The sequence below is a fragment of the Corythoichthys intestinalis genome, chromosome 3, assembly GCF_030265065.1.
Source record: "Corythoichthys intestinalis isolate RoL2023-P3 chromosome 3, ASM3026506v1, whole genome shotgun sequence".
In the NCBI taxonomy this organism is placed as follows: domain Eukaryota; kingdom Metazoa; phylum Chordata; class Actinopteri; order Syngnathiformes; family Syngnathidae; genus Corythoichthys; species Corythoichthys intestinalis.
Window position 1 is genome coordinate 62,337,138 of NC_080397.1, and position 20,084 is coordinate 62,357,221.

The following is a 20,084-nucleotide window of genomic DNA, read 5'->3' on the forward strand; positions in this document are numbered from 1 at the left end:
AATGGAAAAAAAGAGAAAAATCCAACCTTCAATACAAGTGCATTTATTCAGTGGGGAAAAATCCCACATAAAGAAATAATTATTTGACATCAAATAATGTGTGTCACAATTATTAGCACCCCTGGTGTTAATACTTTGTACAACCCCCTTTTGCCAACAAAACAAGGTCTGGGGACTGAGATGGCCATGGGAGGAGCTTGATTTTGTGTCTGGTGAACCATTTCTGTGTAGATTTGGCCATATGTTTAGGGCCATTGTCTTGCTGAAAGACCCAGTGACGACCCATCTTCAGCTTTCAGGCAGAGGGCAACAGATTTTGATTTAAAATGTCCTGGTATTTCAAAGCATTCATGATGCCATACACCCTAACAAGGTTCCCAGGGCATTTGGAAGCGAAACAGCCCCACAGCATCACTAACCCACCCCCATACTTCACAGTGGGTATGAGGTGCTGTCAACACCCAAACAAGCTGTTTGGGACGCATGCACGGAGAAAACCTTTCCTCACTCACAATCATAAACGCAAACGTCTGGAGTTAACCTAGCGGTATTGGGGCTTCAACTGGGACCGTGCGCTTTGGTCAGATGAGACCAATACCCCTTTCCCACTGAAACTAGTGGGTCAACGCGCGTTTTTCCAAGCCGATGCATCCCATTAGCAATTGGCATTTGGCACCTTTCCCATTGACGAAAAAGCCGTGTCTTTTTTTTTTTTCTTCACCCGTCTAACCCCCACCCCTCCTCAGCCGTGCGTAAGGTGCGTGACGTCACCACGCTAAGATGCGCTTCGACAACTGCGACCGAATTCATTCAGTTCAAGGAAGTAAACAATGCAAAGCAACATAGAAGCCTCCTTTCCGTTTGTGTTCTCTGTTTTCATGCTTTTTACTGCCCGCAAAATGGTCGAAATGCAGCAAAGGATCAACACTGTGCTTGTGCTGAGGCAACGTAGGCGCCGTAAATTTTGGTTTGAAATTGAAAGGAGTCGTGTACGTCACAGAAGGAGGAGAAGAGCCTTTGTTTCATCTGTTATGGCTATTGCTATCGCTGCTACACCGACTGTTCGCCGTATGTGGATCTGGGCTAGAGCACATGGTTTTTGTTTTTTGTTGTGACGCATCACGTACTAGCCTACGTCACCACGTAAATTAGGGTGTTGACTGTTGACCCGGGGTTTTGCTTTCACACTGCATGGCGATTAGAGCCTAGGTGATTTTAACGCGGGTCGCTTGGCGGGTTGATTGACACGGGTCGAGGCGGGTCGCTGCACCTTTCCCACTGCCACCAAAAGCCGATTGTTAGCGGGTTGACACGGGTTTTTTGGCCAGTGGGAAAGGGGTACAAGATTGAGCTTTTTGGCAACACTCTTAGTGGGTCTGGCGTGCCACAAAAGATGCGCATGCTGAAAAGCACCTCATACCCACTGTGAAGTATGGGGGTGGGTCAGTGATGCTGTGGGGCTGTTTCGCTTCCTAAGGCCCTGGGAACCTTGTCAGGGTGCATGGCATCATGAATGCTTTGAAATACCAGTACATTTTAAATCAAAATCTGCTGCCCGAAAGCTGAAAATGGGTCGTCACTGGGTCTTTCAGCAAGACAATGACCCTAAACATATGGCCAAATCTACACAGAAATGGTTCACCAGACACAAAATCAAGCTCCTCCCATGGCCATCTCAGTCCCCAGACCTCAACCCCACTGAAAACCTGTGGGATGAGCTGGAGAAGAGAGGACCCAGGTCTCCGGATGATTTAGAGAGATTCTGCAAAGAGGAATGGCTGAAGATCCCTCTTTCTGTCTTTTCCCATCTTGTGAAACATTATAGGAGAAGATTAGGTGCTGTTTTGTTGGCAAAAGGGGGTTGTACAAAGTATTAACACCAGGGGTGCTAATAATTGTGACACACATTATTTGATGTCAAATAATTATTTCTTTATGTGGGATTTTTTCCCCACTGAATAAATGCACTAGTATTGAAGGTTGGATTTTTCTCTTTTTTTCCATCAAAGTCCCATATTATTTAAAAGAAAAAAAATATTAGAAGCTAAAAAACACATAATTATTATGAATCCAATAGTTATGGAGGGCACTGTACATTTTTTGAACGTTTGCTACTGAAAAATAATAATAATAAAATAACAATGAAGTCAAATTGATTAGCAACATTAACTCAAGAAGACAATATGCCAAACCATTAGACTGAAAAAACAAAAATTAATAGAACAAAAGCAACAGTGTCATTGGACAGAGAGAGTTTTTATTTTTGCTGCAGGCAGTATCAGCTCCTTTGCTGTGGTGTTGGGTTATTTTGCATTAACCAACTTGGTATGATACCTTATGTGATGCTGACTGTGCTCGCTGGTTTACTGATGTAACACTGACAAAGCGGGACGATTGTTGGCAATATTCATCACCTTTTCGATGAAAAAAAAAAACCCTGCTGTGCGCTGCGAACATTTTTAGACAAAGTAAACAGACTGGTCTTTCCTCGTCTCCCACTGTACTAAAAGTAAAGCCAAATGCTACATACGCTTTGTCATATTTCTTTGTCTTAGCTTTTCATATCTCCAGTACTCTTTGCTTTGTGCTCTTGTTTGGTTCAAAAATACTGCGCACATACTGAAAATGAGAGCGCCACTGCCACCCACTCAGCAGATGTGCAATTGCACATGTGCCACCCCCAGCATCACTCTGCGCCCGCCCAACTATTTGAGAAGTACTGAGTTAGAGTTCAAAGGGATTCGGCGTCTATCGCCGTCAATGGCACAGCTTACCCGCTTGTGGACCTAGCATCAAATGCGGATGTCTTTTATTCTCAGCTTCTAAGGGTGAAGCCTGCAGAAAAGACATCAAGTTGGTTAGCAAGAAAAATGGACAGATTAGTTGTTGACTCATTTAGTAGAAAACTTGTACTTGTTTCTCTCGGAAATTCCTCAACGAGCCTGATGGAGGTGAAGAGAAGTTTTCCATTTTCATGTTCCCTGTTCGACCAAAAAAAAAAAAAAAAAACTTTAGATCTTTCTCATTTTTATTTGATATGTTAAAAAAATGAAAATCAGGTGCAAAAATATGCGTCCCTAATTAATAACAACTCCAGACCATAGTTCCACAAACGAAAATGGACACAGCACAAAACAACACAAACGTAGTACAAACGAACAGCACCGTTGCACCATAGATTAGGGAACAGCGTAACGCCATCACTACAAATTAAAAGTTGAATTCAGGTAGTCCCAGGGTTACGAACGAGTTCCGTTCCTGCGTTGGTGACGTAACCGAATTTCCACATAAGTCAGATATAACCCTTCTAGTAAATTTCAAAATAACTATCCAAAAAGTCCAAAAGTATCATATAGGTAGTCCCCGGGTTACAATATACCCAACTCACGTGATTTCAACTTTACGACACGTGTCTCATTAGCTGTTTTTTCTCCAGTTTTTTATTTTATTTTATTTTTTTAAGTCGCATAACAGTGTCTCGTCCGACTCCTCTCAGCATTAATGGTAAGTACAGTGTAATATTTGCCATTTAATGTTGTTATTTATTAGATCTAGATGGTCTAAAAGATTGATCTCTAAAGTTATTGTATTCATATCCGCTATTTCATTGTACTACAATATAGTGCTGCAACGATTAATCGATTAACTCGAATATTCGATTAGAAAAAATATTCGAATTAAATTTTATTGGTTCGAGTATTCGTTTAATTAAAGTGCAGTTGTAATGGTTTATTTTGAAAGTGTTTGCGTTTAGTTTTATTGATTAGGGTGGATACACTGCCCTCTGGTCTGCCTCAATTTCCATGGATGAATCCAACTGCTCCCTGTTAAGACCAACATAAGCTTTTGTTTGAGCTAATGTTTTTAAATGCATTCGTAATTTTGTAAAGATATATTTAGCCAGTTTTTTGTGGGAATATTGTTTGAACTTTTTGTTAAGACCATTGTTTAAAAAAAAAAAAAAAAAAGCATTTTATAGCATTCAAGCTAGCGGACTTTTGCTCTGTAAGTTAGCTAATTGTTCTTTTGTCGTACATAGATCCTCTTTTTTTTTTGTTATAACATTTGAGGCTCAACTCGGGTATTTTATTTTTTCAGCTAGTTCATCAATTAAACGACTACTAAAATAATCGATAAAATAAACACACGGCGCATTGTACTTTGAATCACTATTTTATGTTTATATATGCATTCTGTTGTTGCTGTTGCTGATACGTCTGTCTTGTATATGTGAATTGTTGTTGTTGTATTATTCAATAAAAAAAAAAAAAAAAACATTTAATGAAAGCGCGGAGTCAAATTAGACCTGCAGGTCCTCTGTAGAGCTGACAGTCCTTCTTGATGTGATTGCTGGATCCACACAGGAAGCAGCAGCGCGGTTCCGCCGCCTCCCGCCTCCTCCAGTGTTCGCTTTTATGCCTGGACGGCAGCTCTTCTAACGCGTCCGGTCGCTCGCGCGTGCCGTCCGGCCTTCTGTCAGAGTCGTGCCTTTGCCTGGACCTGCGTGACGGCAAAAAAAACCGCGTAAGCGCGTCGGTCTATTCAATTGCGGGGCACGCGCCGGTGGCCGCTTACTTCCTGCGCATGGGGCAGTCTTTCATAAAGTGACCAATTTTCCCGCAGATGCGGCAGCAGCGGTCGTTGGGGGCCAGCTCTCCCTCGGTGAGCACTTGGGGGTCAAAGAAGTACTCCTGTCGAACACGTAAATTGATCGTCAAGGTACTAAAAAAAGTGTCTTTAGTAGGGGTGTCAAACGATTAAAAATTTTAATAATTACAGCTTAAAAATTAATCGCAATTCAAACCATCTATAAAATATGCCATATTTTTCTGTAAATTATTGTTGGAATGGAAAGATGAGACACAAGATGGATATATACATTCAACATATGGTACATAAGTATTGCATTTGTTTATTATAACAATAAATCAACAATATGGCATTAACATTATTAACATTCTGTTAAAGCGATCCATGGATAGAAAGACTTATAGTTCTTAAAAGATAAATGTTAGTATAAGTTATAGAAATTTTATATTAAAGCCCCTCTTCATGTTTTCGTTTTAATAAAATTTGTAAAATTTTCAATCGTAAAATAAACTAGAAGCCCGCCATTGTTGATGCCAATAATTACTTACACAATGCTCATGGGTGCTTAAGACTATAAAATCAGTCGCACCCAAGCGCCAGCAGAGGGCGACAAAACTCAGAAAAACAAAACAAGTACACATTTCACTGTGCTGTCATTTTAATGTTTGAGCGGGGCATGTGCGTTAATTGCGTCAAATATTTTAACGTGATTAATTAAAATAATTAATTACCGCCCGTTAACGCGATCATTTTGATCGCCCTAATCTTTAGGCTGCTTGTTTTAGGTTTTTGTTCATTTCAATGATTTCTATACTTCTAACGAATCAAATAAGACATTTACAAATACAGGTAATCCCCGGGTTACAAACAAGTACCGTTCTTATGCCAATGACGTAACCAGAATTTCCATATAAATTGGAATTAACCCTTTAAGTACCTCTTAATTCCCCCCTAAATCTTAAAATAACTGTTTGAAAGTACTGTATTGTATTTTGTTTAATGATGGAGGATACACTGCCCTCTGGTGGCAGCGTTGGGCCAGGCTGGACTGTCGCCTTGTATGACTGAGAAGCAGACTCAGATGTCTGACATGGATAAAGGATAGGCCTGGCGCCCTCTGCTGGAAACAGGAACGCCCTTTATTTTACTAGAAAGGCGCCTCCTCCAAGGGAAAAGAATCAATTGACCTCAAATCTCCATCAGGGGAATCTTAAGATGTGTTCAGGTGCCTGATGAAAAATATTGAGGTTTCCTTGAAATGAAGGGGTCCAAAAAGGAAAGTAAAAAAGACCGTTGCCATTTTGTCTCACCACAAATTTTGAACAGTCAGAACTTGGCAGAGCAGTGGCTGTTCATGATGCATATGACATCTTAGGTCATCAAAAAGGTTTGTTTCCATTCACGGGCCTGACCTGGGCAGGGTGTCAAAGTCGGCCATTTTTTGGGCAAACCGCAACATTCAGTAAATGACTAATCACTCCATGATCCAAGGTTGTCTTTTTCATATCTGGCAGGTATGTGAGGTATCCCAGCTTGAACACGATTGCATTTAAATATTACCCATATTTAAGGCATGGCGCCCCCTGCTGAGAACAGGAAACGCCCTTTTTCTACTGGACAGGCTCATCCTCCAAGGAGAAAAAAACACAATTGACCACAAACCTGCACCAGGTAAGCCTTAAGACATGTGTTCAGGTACCTGAGGAAAAATATTAAGCTTTTTTTGAAGCAGAGGGGTCCAAACACTAGAGGTGTGCGAAAATTCCGATTCTTAGCTTATTCGCTATCCGGCCGTGAATGATTCAAGAAAGATACACATATCCAAATTTCGATTATTGAAATATGCCAAGTTAAGCCAAACTAAAACACAGTCAGTGCGGTCTTCGGGACGCGATGAGGAACAGACAGAGAGTAAACATCATGCTTGTCATTACACCGGTAATGATAATGCTCAACTCAAGGCTCTGGCTCAACTCATGCCGCTAAATTAAAAAAACAATAATACCCGACTGCTGCCGACAGGCGCTACAAGCTACGTCCACATAATGCTACGGTGGATATCACATGTATAAAGAACTACCGTATTTTTCGGACAATAAGTCGCGTTTTTTTTTCATATTTTGGCTGGGGGTGCGACTTATCTTATGTGTGAAATTATTAACACATTATGTTATCATCTCACATGTTACTGTGGTGTTTTGGAGTGACACTGATGGTTTGGTAAACTTTTTAGCATGTTCTTTATGCTATAGTTATCTGAATAACTCAATAGCTATCGCCACGTTCGCGTTCAGCCTTTTGCAATGTGTGTTCAATTGTTTTATTGACTTTTTTTTATATTGAAATTAGGGCTGTCAAAATTATCGCGTTAACTCGCGGTAATTAATTTTTTAAATTAATCACGTTAAAATATTTGACGCAATTAACGCACAAGTCCCGCTCAGAAAGTATTCTGCCTTTTGGTAACAAGGCTTTTTGTGCTGTCCAACAGCGAACTCTTGTGGTCGCTTTGTGACATGGTTTATTATTTTCCTCTTTTTTTTTCTTCATTATGGCTGCACGACGTCTCGGGCTGATAATGTTGTGCTTATATGATCCTTGGACAAGATTTGTCCATAAGTATGGTTGTTGTAAAGAATGTACATATTATGTTAGTAAGCGAAATGTTATATTTTTTGTATGAGACGCTTTTTGTTTATGTTTAGTGAACCTGTATAGCGTGCTAGGCTAACGTTGTTGCTAATGCAATGCTTGTGTACTTTTATTTTGTAGTTTTACGACGGTCTAAAGAGGACAATGGTTTGAGGCCATTTTATTAATAAATCAGATGAAAAAGGAAGAAGTCTAATTATTAAGGCGTCGTTCACTAGCTGTCTAGCTTTGGAAAAAGTAGACGCTTCGGAGTGAGGACAGCATACAGATTTAAATGACAGTAGAGTGAAATGCCCACTACAGTCCTTATGTACCGTATGTTGAATGTATATATCCATCTTGTGTCTTATCGTTCCATTCCAACAATTTATTTTACAGAATATATATAAATAATTTACAGAAAAATATGGCATATTTTATAGATGGTTTGAATTGCGATTAATTACAATTAATTTTTAAGCTGTAATTAACTCGATTAAAAATTTTAATCGTTTGACAGCCCTAATTGAAATGCATGCTTTTAGTTTGTGGCGCTTTCACGCCCACGTGGGGGCGCACTCGCACTTGTTTACGTGAAAAAGAGCTCTCACACGCCAGAAGAAGACGGACAGCTACGTAGGTGTGAGTGAGTGGGCGAGTTAGCGAGAGAGAGACACGGCTGCGAACCTACGTTCATTGTTTATGCTTTCAAAATATCTCTACAGAGGCAAAGCCTGTGTGTATCATCTTTTCTGTTGTTGTTGTGTGTTTTCCACTCGCGATCGGACACTTAGAGCCAGTTGTGTGGTTGTTTGAACGATTTGCTAATGCTAGTGAACGCATGCTAACCCTTTAATGTCACTGCTCTAAGAGCACCTAATTATCATTTCTTTACGTTGATGCGAACCTGTTTGGTATCAAGCACCAAATTGATTCAGCACATTATACGGACGTCCAGCATCGTCATTTGGGAGTTTGCTGTATAGCCGGGACCGAGCCGTAGCGTCCTGGTAAGGACAGTATATTCTCATTTCGTTGTTCATGCACTGTACATTTATTCAGCATGTTGTTCTCTATTGTATTTTTATATTAAATTGCCTTTCAAGATGATATATCTGTTCTATGTGTTGGATTTTATCAAGTAAATTTCCCCCAAAAATGCGACTTATACTCCGGTGCGACTTATATATGTTTTTTTTCTCTTTGTTGGGCATTTTATGGCTGGTGCGACTTATACTCAGGTGCGACTTGTAGTCCGAAAAATACGGTACATGTGAAATGACAGACCTGGCGGCGTTATCACACCCTTCTTTTGGACCACAGCCCGCCTCACCAGAGCCTTTGAAAGACTGAATGTTTAATTAATTGTTGTCATTTTTCTTGCGAAGCTTTGGTTGACTTGTGATATGGTGACCCTGGATCCAGTTTGCCTCCTCGCCTGGGTCTCTATGTGCTGTATGATTGCTGCTGATTGCGAGAGTTGGTGGTGCAGACGTGGGCTTGTAGATGTCTTGCCTCGTCAGCGTCAATCTTGCTCAGTCAGTTGCATGACGCACACGCTGGGCTTCCGTGATAAGAAGGCGTCATTTATCTCTTATGCCAGACGTGTCCAAAGTCCGGCCCGGGGACCAAATGCGGCCCGTGGTCAAATTTCATCCGGCCCCCAGCCTCTGTCATGAAATCAATAACGTCTGGCCCGCACACAGACTTAATAAATTGGTTGGCAGTACTGCTACCAGCACATGAAGTAGCTTACACACTAAATGCTGCTCCTCATTTACCCACTAAAAGGCAGCAGCACTCTAAGCAACAGTACCCCGTGTGACCCGTTACTCCCAATTTTCTAAAATGGCGACAATCAACAATAAAAAAGTTGACTGCGACGGCCGACGCTTAAAGAATAGGTAGAAATTGGACGATTACTTCACTAAAATATGCAACAACTGTGCCTGCCTCATTTGCAAAGAGACAGTCGCTGTTTTTAAAGAGTTCAATGTGAGGCAATATTACCAAACAAGACACGTTGGCATGTAAGACAAGATTACAGGGAAGGTACGTAGCGAGAAATTGAAGCTAGTTTAATTTTACAGCAGCAGTATTTCACAAGAGCCCGACAGTCGAAAGAGAATGCCACAAAGGCTAGTTGCAAGATTGTTGAAATTATTAATTCAAAAAATACCGTATTGGCCCGAATATAAGACAGTGTTTTGTTTTGCATTGAAATAAAACTGAAAAAGAGGGGGTCATCTTATATTCGCGGTCTAGACATTATACCCATTCACGACGCTAGATGGCGCCGGATATCATTGAAGCGATGTTCTGTCATGACAGATCTCAGCTACTCGCCCCATTCACGACCCTAGATGGCGCCAGATATCATTGAAGAGATGTTCTGTCATGACAGATCTCAGCTACTCTCAAGTTTAACCAGTTAGCATTATTTTATTGCAATGTTTTTCCTTATTCAGATTTGTTTCAAGACTACAGTTAGTTAGACTTCACTTTGATGGTTAATGCAGTTATTGCTATTTTGTTGTTTTATCACAATAGATTGCTTTCTTTACATTTCAAAAACCAGAAGCCATTCATTTACGAATGTAATTGCACTTAAGTTTACATATTTAAATGTTCAGATATTAAGATTTGAATGATGCAAAATAACATGCTTTTTCTCTCAAATATATTGTTATAATCAGGGGTGCACATAAGTGGTCCGCATGCGCGCATGCGTACTGGACGTAGACAAACGCGCTGGCCCTCAACGGCTTCCATACGCTTTTGCGTACCGATGGCTGACCACTAGAGCTGGGAATCTTTGGGCACCTAACGATTCGATTACGATTACGATTCAGATGGTCCGATTCGATTCTAAAACGATTACAGATGCACCCCCCCACCCCCCCACCCCATTTTTTTTTTTTTTTTTTTTTTTAATGTTTTGTACATTAGTTCCAAAATTGTTCAAAAATACTCTCAGGCTAAACCAAACTACTATTTCAGTATCAAGTTAACATATAGTAGTAAACAAATATACAAAAATAACAGTAAATAAAAAACTCCAGTCCCCATTCTGTATCAGCAGCTTTAAACTACATTCAATTAATTTAATGTTGTGAATCAACCGTTAAAGTTGTTAAAATTGCTCCCGTTAATCCATAATTTCCCTTTTGTCAACTTTCGACATGTGAAAGTTTTAAAACTATTTTAAAGATAGATTCAAGTCAATATTTTACCGATTTAGGAGTATTTTAGATAAAAAGTTAATTAGGTTTGCTTGGAAGGTTCGCTACAACTTCCTTGCAGAGAAGTGTACTGCTTTAAGATGGCGGCCGTTTACTACGTCTGCATCTAGCTTTTTGTAGATATGCTGCAAACGCTACCGCTACCGTAGTGCATCTAGTCTTATATAAATGATATCTACCGTAACATTATGTGGATGACGTACTTTTGTAGCAGCTTCAGGTATGTTGTTGTGTCTTTTTATCTCGTGGCATGAGTTGAGCTAGAGCCGTGAGTTGAGCATTGGCATTACCCGAGGGGCCGGGTAATGAGAAGCATGATGTTTAGCTACTCTCGCTCCGTTGCTCATTGACCGCGCGGCGCGCTGAGTGTGTTGTACTTCCGCTTTACTTGGCATATTTCAATAATCGGAATTTGGATGTTTGTGAATCGTTCTCGAATCTTCCACGGCCGAATCGCGAATAATCTAAGAATCGGAAATTTTGCACACCTCTACTGACCACTGTTGTAGGAAAGCCCCATTGTGAGTGTGTGTGCTTCCGTTTAATTGTTGCTGCGCTGGCCATTTAAGAAAGCGAAGCGCGCATGATTCACTTTCTCTCCTCCCTTCATTGAAGCGCACGAGTTACTTTCTCTCCTCCCTTGACTGCCGTGTGCACAAGTTACTTCTCTCCTCCTTTCACGGCGTGCAGTACGTTCTAAAGCTGCCGTCCTGCTTGTTTGCCATCTGAATGTTGTGTGTGAATGAGAGAGGTGGGTATAGTGTAAAATACTTTGGCAGTTGACTTACCTGTTTGGGGCCCATTGCATTTGTTAGGCGCCACGAGCTAACCGCTAGCCGCCGAGAGCTAGCCGCCGAGCGCTAGCCGCTAAGCGCTAATGCTAATCGGTAGCCCTTTTGGCTACATTGTGAAGGCTAAGAGTTTTGTTGTTGCCAATTCGTATATCAATATTGTTGTTTACTTTCCTGCTTAATGTGTATGATCATTATTGTTAATAATTAGCATTTTATTCATTACAAAAGCAGTGTATTACATTTATATTTAATGTTTTTCCTGTTAATTTAGATATACATTTATACAGTATCTTTTATAGGCTATATTATTTTTCTGACATTTATATGGTTATCCTGTATTTTCAGAAACCACAACACAGCTCAAAGTGAATTGCATTCTCCAATTCATCATCAATAAAAGGAATTGATCCTGAACATCCTCCGTCGATTCTCTAACCGGAGTCACAACTCCATAGCGTCGCCGGCTTTACACCACACACCCACAGAGGGATCACCATTCAAATTAGCCCTCTATTTCAACTGTATTTGCGGCGGCCACGAGAAAATAACTTCTCAAAATGTCGAAGAGGCAGGCCACACTGAGTAATTACTTCCGTGTTCCCCCACCCCCGTCAAAAGACAGACGACAGAGACGTCACCGGAGCTACCGAAAAAAAAGACTTTTGCTGAAAATTGGCTACAGGAGGTACCATGGCTAGAAGCAAATGATGCTCGCACGGAAATGCGGTACAAAATGTGCCGTGAGAATCCCAATGTCGCCGAGAAGAGCAGCGCATTTTATGTAGGGTCAAAGAATTTCAGCCATCCAAACTTTGAAAAGCACGAAAAAAACAGAGAGCATGTGGCAATTAAGCAAACTATCGATGTCAAACAGGACCCCACTCGCCCTATGGACAAGTGGCGGAATAAAGGTAATGAACAGTGACATGCACTGACAAACGTGTTTTTGCTCGCATTTTACAAAGCTAAACATGCACGTTCAATGAGGTCTTATGAGGAGGACATCCCACTTTTAAAAAGGCTTGGAGTTAATGTGGGAGCCGCATAATGCCCTTTATTTTGAATTGGTGCTTTTTATTTCTTTACATTTCACTTCAAAGAAATAGCAATTTTGTTGTGCCAGTTGATGTTAATCAAGCATTAATTGTTAATATAATGAATTAAAGTTAATTGGCTCTAAGTAAAGCTTGTCATAAATTTATCGCATCAGGCGGGTCGGCTCTCAAGCTCAATGAGGACCAAGTCACATCTCCAGGTCCTCCTCTGAGAACCTGGGCAAAAAAATTATGTGCACCCCTGGTTATAATCGTTTGTTTTAGATGTACTGTAATTATTTTCTGTATAAAAATTAATTTGGTGTTCAAAAAGTCTTTTTTCAAACTTGAGTCTTGTAAAAGAGGGGGTCGTCTTATAATCAGGGCCGTCTTATATTCGGGCCGATACGGTAATAAAGCAAATGTGACACACAGAATGGCTTGCTAAAATTTGCTTAAATATATTGTTCTACGTAAAGGACGTCAGCCAAGGTCGGCCCCTCACATTTTTACCACACCAAATCTGGCCCCCTTTGCAAAAAGTTTGGACACCCCTGTCTTATGCCCTATATTCTGCGTGTTTTCCTTAAATTATGGTATAAGTGCTAATGATTTTATATTGGCCGTGTTAGAGTAATAAAGTCGATCGGATAAATACGAGACAAGATACTATTCTGTTGCAGAGCCACGAAATTTGGCACACTTGGTCAAATTGGCCCAATTAGAAGATTGATTTTGGTTTTGTATGAGGGCGTGGCTACACAGTTCAATAGCGCCCCCTATTTTGTAGGACCCTCTTCAATAGGGGTTTCTTCTCCTCGGTTTGTCAACGTTTTTAATCCCCCAAAAAGAGGCAAGTTTCAGGATTGGTAGGTTCTCATTAGATGATGAGAGGCGGACGATCTGCCACCACCCTGACCCTGCTTGCAGGCCTAGTTATATTATTGTTCTATTCCTTTTGTTTCCAAAGAAGTCATCCTTCTCCCGCCCAAGTCAGTTTCTTTTGCTTTTTTATATATGTTACATTCATAATATTTTTTTCTGTGCTCGAAATCTATCATTACGTGCTCAGAATAGTGGCACAAATATAACGCCATACAAACATGCCATTTTTATCACTGATAATGAAATACCACCACAGGATGAAGACTATGATATTCAAACAGTGAAAACAAACCATTTGACTGGAGTACTCAGGAGGAAACGCCTTCACTGGGGTACCAAACACGGTTCGACCATTGATGAAGGCCTTCATGATGAAAATAGTCACTGTAACAATCAAAATAAACAACAAAAGTCTGAACTGATCATTACAATATAACAAAAACTGAATATCCCCCCCTCAAAAAAGATTCTTACTTTTCCTGGACACTCCAGCACCGAGGTTGTGATTGAGGTCAAATGGATCTGTCGTGCCAGAAGAGTAATCAAGTCACATTATTTTACAAACAAACAAAAATATTCCAAAGAGCTCACACTGACCTTCAATGACAATATATTTGGATGTCCACTGCTTATTGAAAGTGGTGAGACGAGCTTTCTGACGAGTACACACCACGTGCTCTTTAAAGTCAAAATCCTCCGTGTAGAAGCGCAGGAGGCCGAGCCACAGTTCCCCCACCGTCTCCGTATTCTCGCCGTAATGCGGCCACCGACTGGGCTGCCATTGCGTATAGCTGAATAATTAGCCAGGAAAGAGGTGCACACAATGCATTGCACACGCGATACTGACCAGTGATTTTAAATCATCGAAGAAATACACGTTCCAGCCATCTACTAACACGGTAGGCTTCTCATCACCATCGTAAATCTGAAAATCAGAGGTGGACGTTAAGCCATTTTGAATCAGCGTGTGGTGTTTCAAACATCAACATAAAATGTTGCACTTAACCCTAAAGTGATAGTAAATTAAATACTGGCCTTTTTCAATAAGAAATTTTAGTGAGCGTTTTATTGTCATAAACTGTTGCAGATATGCGTTGTTATTGTCAATTAAAAAAAAAAAAAAAAAACAATTCAACCATAAATGCAGTGACAATACATACTAATAAAGCACCCATTAAAATGCGATAAATTGTTTAATAGTTTCTTAAATCAATGATGCAAAACGGCCTATAGGTGTCCCTATACCAATAAACTACTGGACTGTCTCAGAAAATTAGAATACACAATATTCTAATTTTCTGAGACAGTCCTGTACATTAATCCACCATTTAAAGCAGGGGTGTCCAAACTTTTTGCAAAGGGGACCAGATTTGGCGTGGTAAAAATGTGGGGGGCCGACCTTGGCTGACGTCCTTTACATAGAACAATATACAGGACTGTCTCAGAAAATTAGAATATTGTGTATTCTAATTTTCTGAGACAGTCCAGTAGGTGTGCGATAAATCACCACAAAACACAAGCACGTGGTGTAAAAATAAAACAATATGAAATTTACTGGTGCACGATAATTATTGGTCTGATAATAGGAATTATGACGTCATCCCGATACTTCCAATAACATTTATAATAGGACCGATAATATATACTGTTCTGGCTTTACATTTTACACACTAGTATGGGAAATCGGTTGACCATTTGCGGGCCATTGCTCCCACCTGCTGGTCAGAATAATTCACTGCATCTATTTTTTGTTAAAGTAGTTTGGTTCAATCACTTACACCAGGGGTTCCCAAACTATGGCCCATGGGCCGAAAAATTTTATTCATTTTTATTTCAATAGTGTTATTTATTTCCTGGCTTTTTTCTGTGAAGAAACCAGAGAGGGTTATTTGGTTATTATCTATTTAATTAATAGTGTTATTACTATTACATTACGTTATATTATATTATTATTTTTATTTTATTTACTTTAGTTCCATGAAGAATTCAGAAAGGGTTATTTGATTGTGGCTTTCTGAAAAACAAATTTTTTTTACTAGGGCTGTCAAAATTATCGCGTTAACGGAAGGTAATTAATTTTTTTAAATTAATCACTTTAAAATATTTGACGCGATTAACGCACATGCCCGGCTCGAACAGATTAAAATGACAGCACAGTGCAATGTCAACTTGTTATTTGTGTTTTTTGTGTGTTTTGTCGCCCTCTGCTGGCGCTTGGGTGCGACTGATTTTATTGTCATAAGCACCCATGAGCATTGTGTAATTATTGACATCAACAATGGAGGGCTACTAGTTTATTTTTTGATTGAAAATTTTACAAATTATATTCAAACAAAAACATTAAGAGGGGTTTAAATAATGAAATTTCTATAACTTGTGCGAACATTTATCTTTTAAGAACTACAAGTCTTTCTATCCATGGATCGCTTTAACAGAATGTTAATAATGTTAATTCCATCTTGTTGATTTATTGTTATAATAAACAAATACAGTACTTATGTACTGTATGTTGAATGTATATATCCATCTTGTGTTTTATCTTTCCATTCCAACAATAATTTACAGAAAAATACGGCATATTTTAGAGATGGTTTGAATTGCGATTAATTACGATTAATTAATTTTTAAGCTGTAATTAACTTGATTAAAAATTTTAATTGTTTGACAGCCCTAATTTTTACATTTAGGCAATCCTGCAATCGTCACACCTGTTCTGTTACAAACTGACCCCGGCCCCTCATTAGAGAAGGGAAAAGTTATGTGGCCCTCACAGGAAAAAGCTTGGGGACCCCTGACTTACACATTGCGGTGTCTAGCGGTAGCATTGACAGTCGTGAATGCTTTCTGTTACGTTTCCGCCTCGGAAATATATTTAAGTATTTTATGTTTACTATATATGTTTACTTCTGTGGTGAAGTGTCATATGTACAGAACTCCATAAGTATTGTATTATAGAAGCCAGCCAATGCTTTCGTAGCTCAAGCTAGTGTGCTATGCTATACATATATTAGTTGTGTGTATAAGTGTATTTTGCAGTTTGTTGTATATTGAGTATTGAATATGTGTATTTTTCTGTTGTACTTTCAAAATATTAGGACGAGTGTCTTCCCATAAAAGCAAGAAAAGACCAAGCCTTGTGGTTTATGGAAGTGCATTCATTCTTAGCTGGCTGCCGTGCAGTGCAGAAGTGAAACGCACTGTTTTGTTCATGTCATTATGAAAAATCTGGTGAGATCAAAGGCAAATCTATGTTGAATCCACCACTAGTTTTTTTGTTTTTTTTGTTAAACCTCCAGGTGTTATACATTTAAAAAATTATATTTATTATCAGTTATCGATATCGGTATCAGCTTTGAGGAGCAGGAAGTTATCGATATCGGTTTAAAAAAAATTGATATCGTGCACCCCTAATGAAATTTAAAATTATAAGGAGGCGAACACAGCTTCAATTCCATCACTGCCCCACCCAACTGGTGCGGTGAATGATACCTTCAAAACATTTGGAAATAGTACAAACAACCCATTTATTATTATAAACGCCAGTCCATTTGAACTGGGAAGACTAGTAATGAATGCTCATCTCTCCCGCCAAGTCAACGCACCGCTAGCAGTTCATGCGTACCTCCTGAAGCACAGGTATGAGAGGTGGCTCCCTCTGCTGGAGGAAGAAGAGAACCATGAGGGTGTAAGCGTAAGATGAGAGACTGCCACGTGACGCGTCCCCGATGTCGCACATCTAGAATAAAAAATTACCGCGATTAGGCAAAAAGCAGCAAATCTTATCAACGGCTCATGTGGTTTAGCGTACAGACCTTGGCAAACACCTTCATGACATAACAGAGGATCTTCACTCTCCTGTCAATAGCGGCGTATAATGCTAGCAGGCGGGTGTTGTGTAGAGCCTGTGGGTGAAATTGAAAATCGAATTCATATTGTAACTACAGAATCACATGCTTTATTTTGAGGTTGGTGACGTAAAACCAGAGATTGTGCACTAGCGCCGTCAATTGCAGCCAATGAACAAACAAAGGAGTGACCCAAAACCGCCCCGAAACCAACTGGAGTTGACGCTAAATCAACAGGGAGCAACCTGGAAATGCCCAAAAATCAACAGAAAGTGACCAATGAACAGGAAGTTGCCAGCAAATGCCCCAAAATCAACAAGAAAATGATCAAAAATGTACAGGAAGTAGAGGAGTTCCAAAAAATCGATTATTATGCATCGCGATTCAACACGTGACGATTCGATTACGATTCATAAAGGTTCAAAAACGATGATTTTCACTCATAACTTTATGACAGCCGCTCGTAGCGGAACGAAATTCAAAACACGTCTGCCGCCCGGATACCGTTAACGGACGCACGCACGTTATAATGGATGCTGCCTGTAACTGAGAGATTTACTCTCAGCGGTCGCGCTTTTGTGTGCTAGTTAATTTTTAGAGCGAGAGGGGAAGAGAGAGTTCGTTGCTCCTTGTCTTTCAGATGTCCAGCAGTAGTTTTAAGGCATTTCAATTGAAAAATGTCCTGAGTGTGTTGCTACGACCTGTGTGCATCTATAAGAGGTGAGTACATGAACCCTTTTGTACTGTTTAGCCTTTATTGTTGTTGTTTTTGAAATGTTAACCCTTAGATGCATAAGTGGGTCAAAAATGACCTGGTGAGGTTGGTTTCTTGAAATATCTTCGGAATGAAAAATTGTTATCAATTCCTATTCCAGGTATTCCTCAAAAACATGTTTTTTATATAATGCCAATCAAATTTTTGATGAACTTTTTATACATTTGAAGAAATTGTCGTTTTTGTATTACTACCCTAAGCTTACATAAGTGGGTCAAAAATGACCCACATGCATTTTCTATGGAATCCAATGAGAATCTTTCATTATCAACTTTGGCTGTCAGGAATAAATTTACCGTGGACCACACAGACTAGGTATGTTAAAAGTAACATCCTTTAAGAAAATTATTTCACACAGCAAGAGCTGATATGTGTACTGTAAGTATTATGTCCATATAGTATTTTGTGCGTGTCTTTCATGACTCTTTATTATTATTTATCAACAAATTAACCTACTTCATAACTAGCTAGCTAACTAAGGCTAGGTTCATACCGCAGGTCCTAAAGCACAATTCCGATTTTTTTGTGATATCTGTTTTTTTGGCGTACCCGTTCAGACTGCCTTTGTCCATTGAGCCAGTTCAAGTATCACACCTGCGCTCTAATTCGCAGTCCGAGATGCGCTCAGCAAACTCGCCCGCATGCGCAGGAGCATTGGAGCAGAGAGAAAACCGAGCATTGTCAGGCTTATTCTCAACCCATTTTATTTTCTTATGACTGTTGTCAAGCCCGCTCCTTCCCCAAAAGCCGCGTTCAAGCTTGCGCTAACGCTAATGCACAGCTGCACCGCTACCGTAGCACCCTGTCTCTCTTGCTCTTTGCTGATGTTAATTGCTGCATGAATTCCAATTTGGTGGACTTGACAGTTCGGACCACATCCACGTTCTGGAAAATTTGGCCCGGATGGGATTTTTACCACATACGAAAGTGACCTGGATCGAATTTGAAAATGGTCCAATTTTATGCGACTTTTCCCATTCAATCGAGTTGGAAAAACACGAAAAAATCGGATTTGTGCTAAATTTACAGCTGAAATGGTCCTACAGATGTTGGATGATGGAGAGGCAGTGATGGGGTTGGACTCAAGTGTCCCGAATTTCTGATGATGAGGACCCAGACTGCTGTCCAGGTGGCAGTGGCAGTTGTCCACCTGGAAATCCAACTGAACAGGATCAATTTGACTCATAAGATTCCACTTATGTGTCCTCAGAAGAAGAAAGTGTCCAAATCATGGCCAACAGAATGAGTTGGTAGGGCTCTTACTAGAGAGAAATACCTCCCACCCAGGGCAGAACACAGAGCCACAATATCCTCAGAAATCGGTCAGTGACTCCACGAGGGCATACCACCGCTGTCTCACCAAAAAGATGCATGGGAGCTCTTCATCATTGATGATAAAATACAAGGAAGGATGAAGTCTATTGCTGTTCTGCTTCCCATAAGAGATATATTAACCCATAAGAGATATAACCACCATGAATGTGACCCACAAATCCACCAAATCCTCCCAATACACTTTAGTAAACAAAAACATGCTTTAAACATCTTACCAATCTATTGTAAAGGCTGATGTCTCCCTCCAGGCCAGTGCGTACGTGGTAGAACTTCACAATAGGGACTTTGGCTGTCGTGATTGGCAGGATGTTCCTAAAATCTTGGAGGACGAGCAGATGTTGAGACACTCAAAGACATAGAAACAAAACAACTCTAGCACATCAAACTGGAGGAACCAAGTGTGTCTTACCGGGGTGTTTCCGAAGAAGTTTAGCAAGACGCTCAATTATGTTGATGCAGTCCACATCCTGAATAGACGGATTGGAACCAGAGTTCTATTTTTGCAATTTGAGATGCTAATTTCAACGGACACTCACATACTCCATTACATACATCTATGCTGTCCTGGCCCTCTCGCACCATACAAATGTCCAGGTCACTCTGCCTGAAACCAAAACCATTTTTGGAAGATCCAAAGAGCTGCAGCCGAGCACCTGCCCGCAAAAAAGAAAAGAAAAAAAAGAATGACAAACCTGATCGAGAAGTCGTCAATCGTACTTAAAGAGGAGCATTCATAGTCAGCCCTAGCGTGCTTACAGGTTACTTCCTCCACATTTTGAGACATTCCGGGTCCTTTAAGGATCTTTTTTTATTGATTTTATGGCATTTCTGGATCATTTCCTTTAGATTTGGGGGCTTTTTCGGGTCACTTCCAATGACTATTGGGTCCTTTCTTTCCTCAATGACATTTTTGCCAAAAACTATAAATTTTTTGCGCGCCTAATCCGATACCG

At 40.1% G+C, this 20,084-nt stretch overlaps 1 protein-coding gene across 1 annotated transcript in view; it reads right to left on the bottom strand.

Moving 5' to 3' along the window:
* Positions 1-20,084, bottom strand: part of tut7 (terminal uridylyl transferase 7) — a 52,644-nt gene that overhangs the window by 4,985 nt on the left and 27,575 nt on the right. Inside the window, exons 16-28 of the mRNA XM_057832030.1 lie at positions 19,684-19,784; positions 19,541-19,598; positions 19,347-19,450; positions 16,989-17,078; positions 16,799-16,912; positions 14,024-14,101; positions 13,774-13,951; positions 13,651-13,698; positions 13,469-13,560; positions 4,576-4,691; positions 4,307-4,500; positions 2,914-2,981; positions 2,775-2,835 (exon numbers count right to left, since the gene is read on the bottom strand). Of these exons, the coding sequence (XP_057688013.1) occupies positions 2,775-2,835; positions 2,914-2,981; positions 4,307-4,500; positions 4,576-4,691; positions 13,469-13,560; positions 13,651-13,698; positions 13,774-13,951; positions 14,024-14,101; positions 16,799-16,912; positions 16,989-17,078; positions 19,347-19,450; positions 19,541-19,598; positions 19,684-19,784 (1,302 nt within the window). The remainder of the gene's footprint in view (positions 1-2,774; positions 2,836-2,913; positions 2,982-4,306; positions 4,501-4,575; positions 4,692-13,468; positions 13,561-13,650; positions 13,699-13,773; positions 13,952-14,023; positions 14,102-16,798; positions 16,913-16,988; positions 17,079-19,346; positions 19,451-19,540; positions 19,599-19,683; positions 19,785-20,084) is intronic.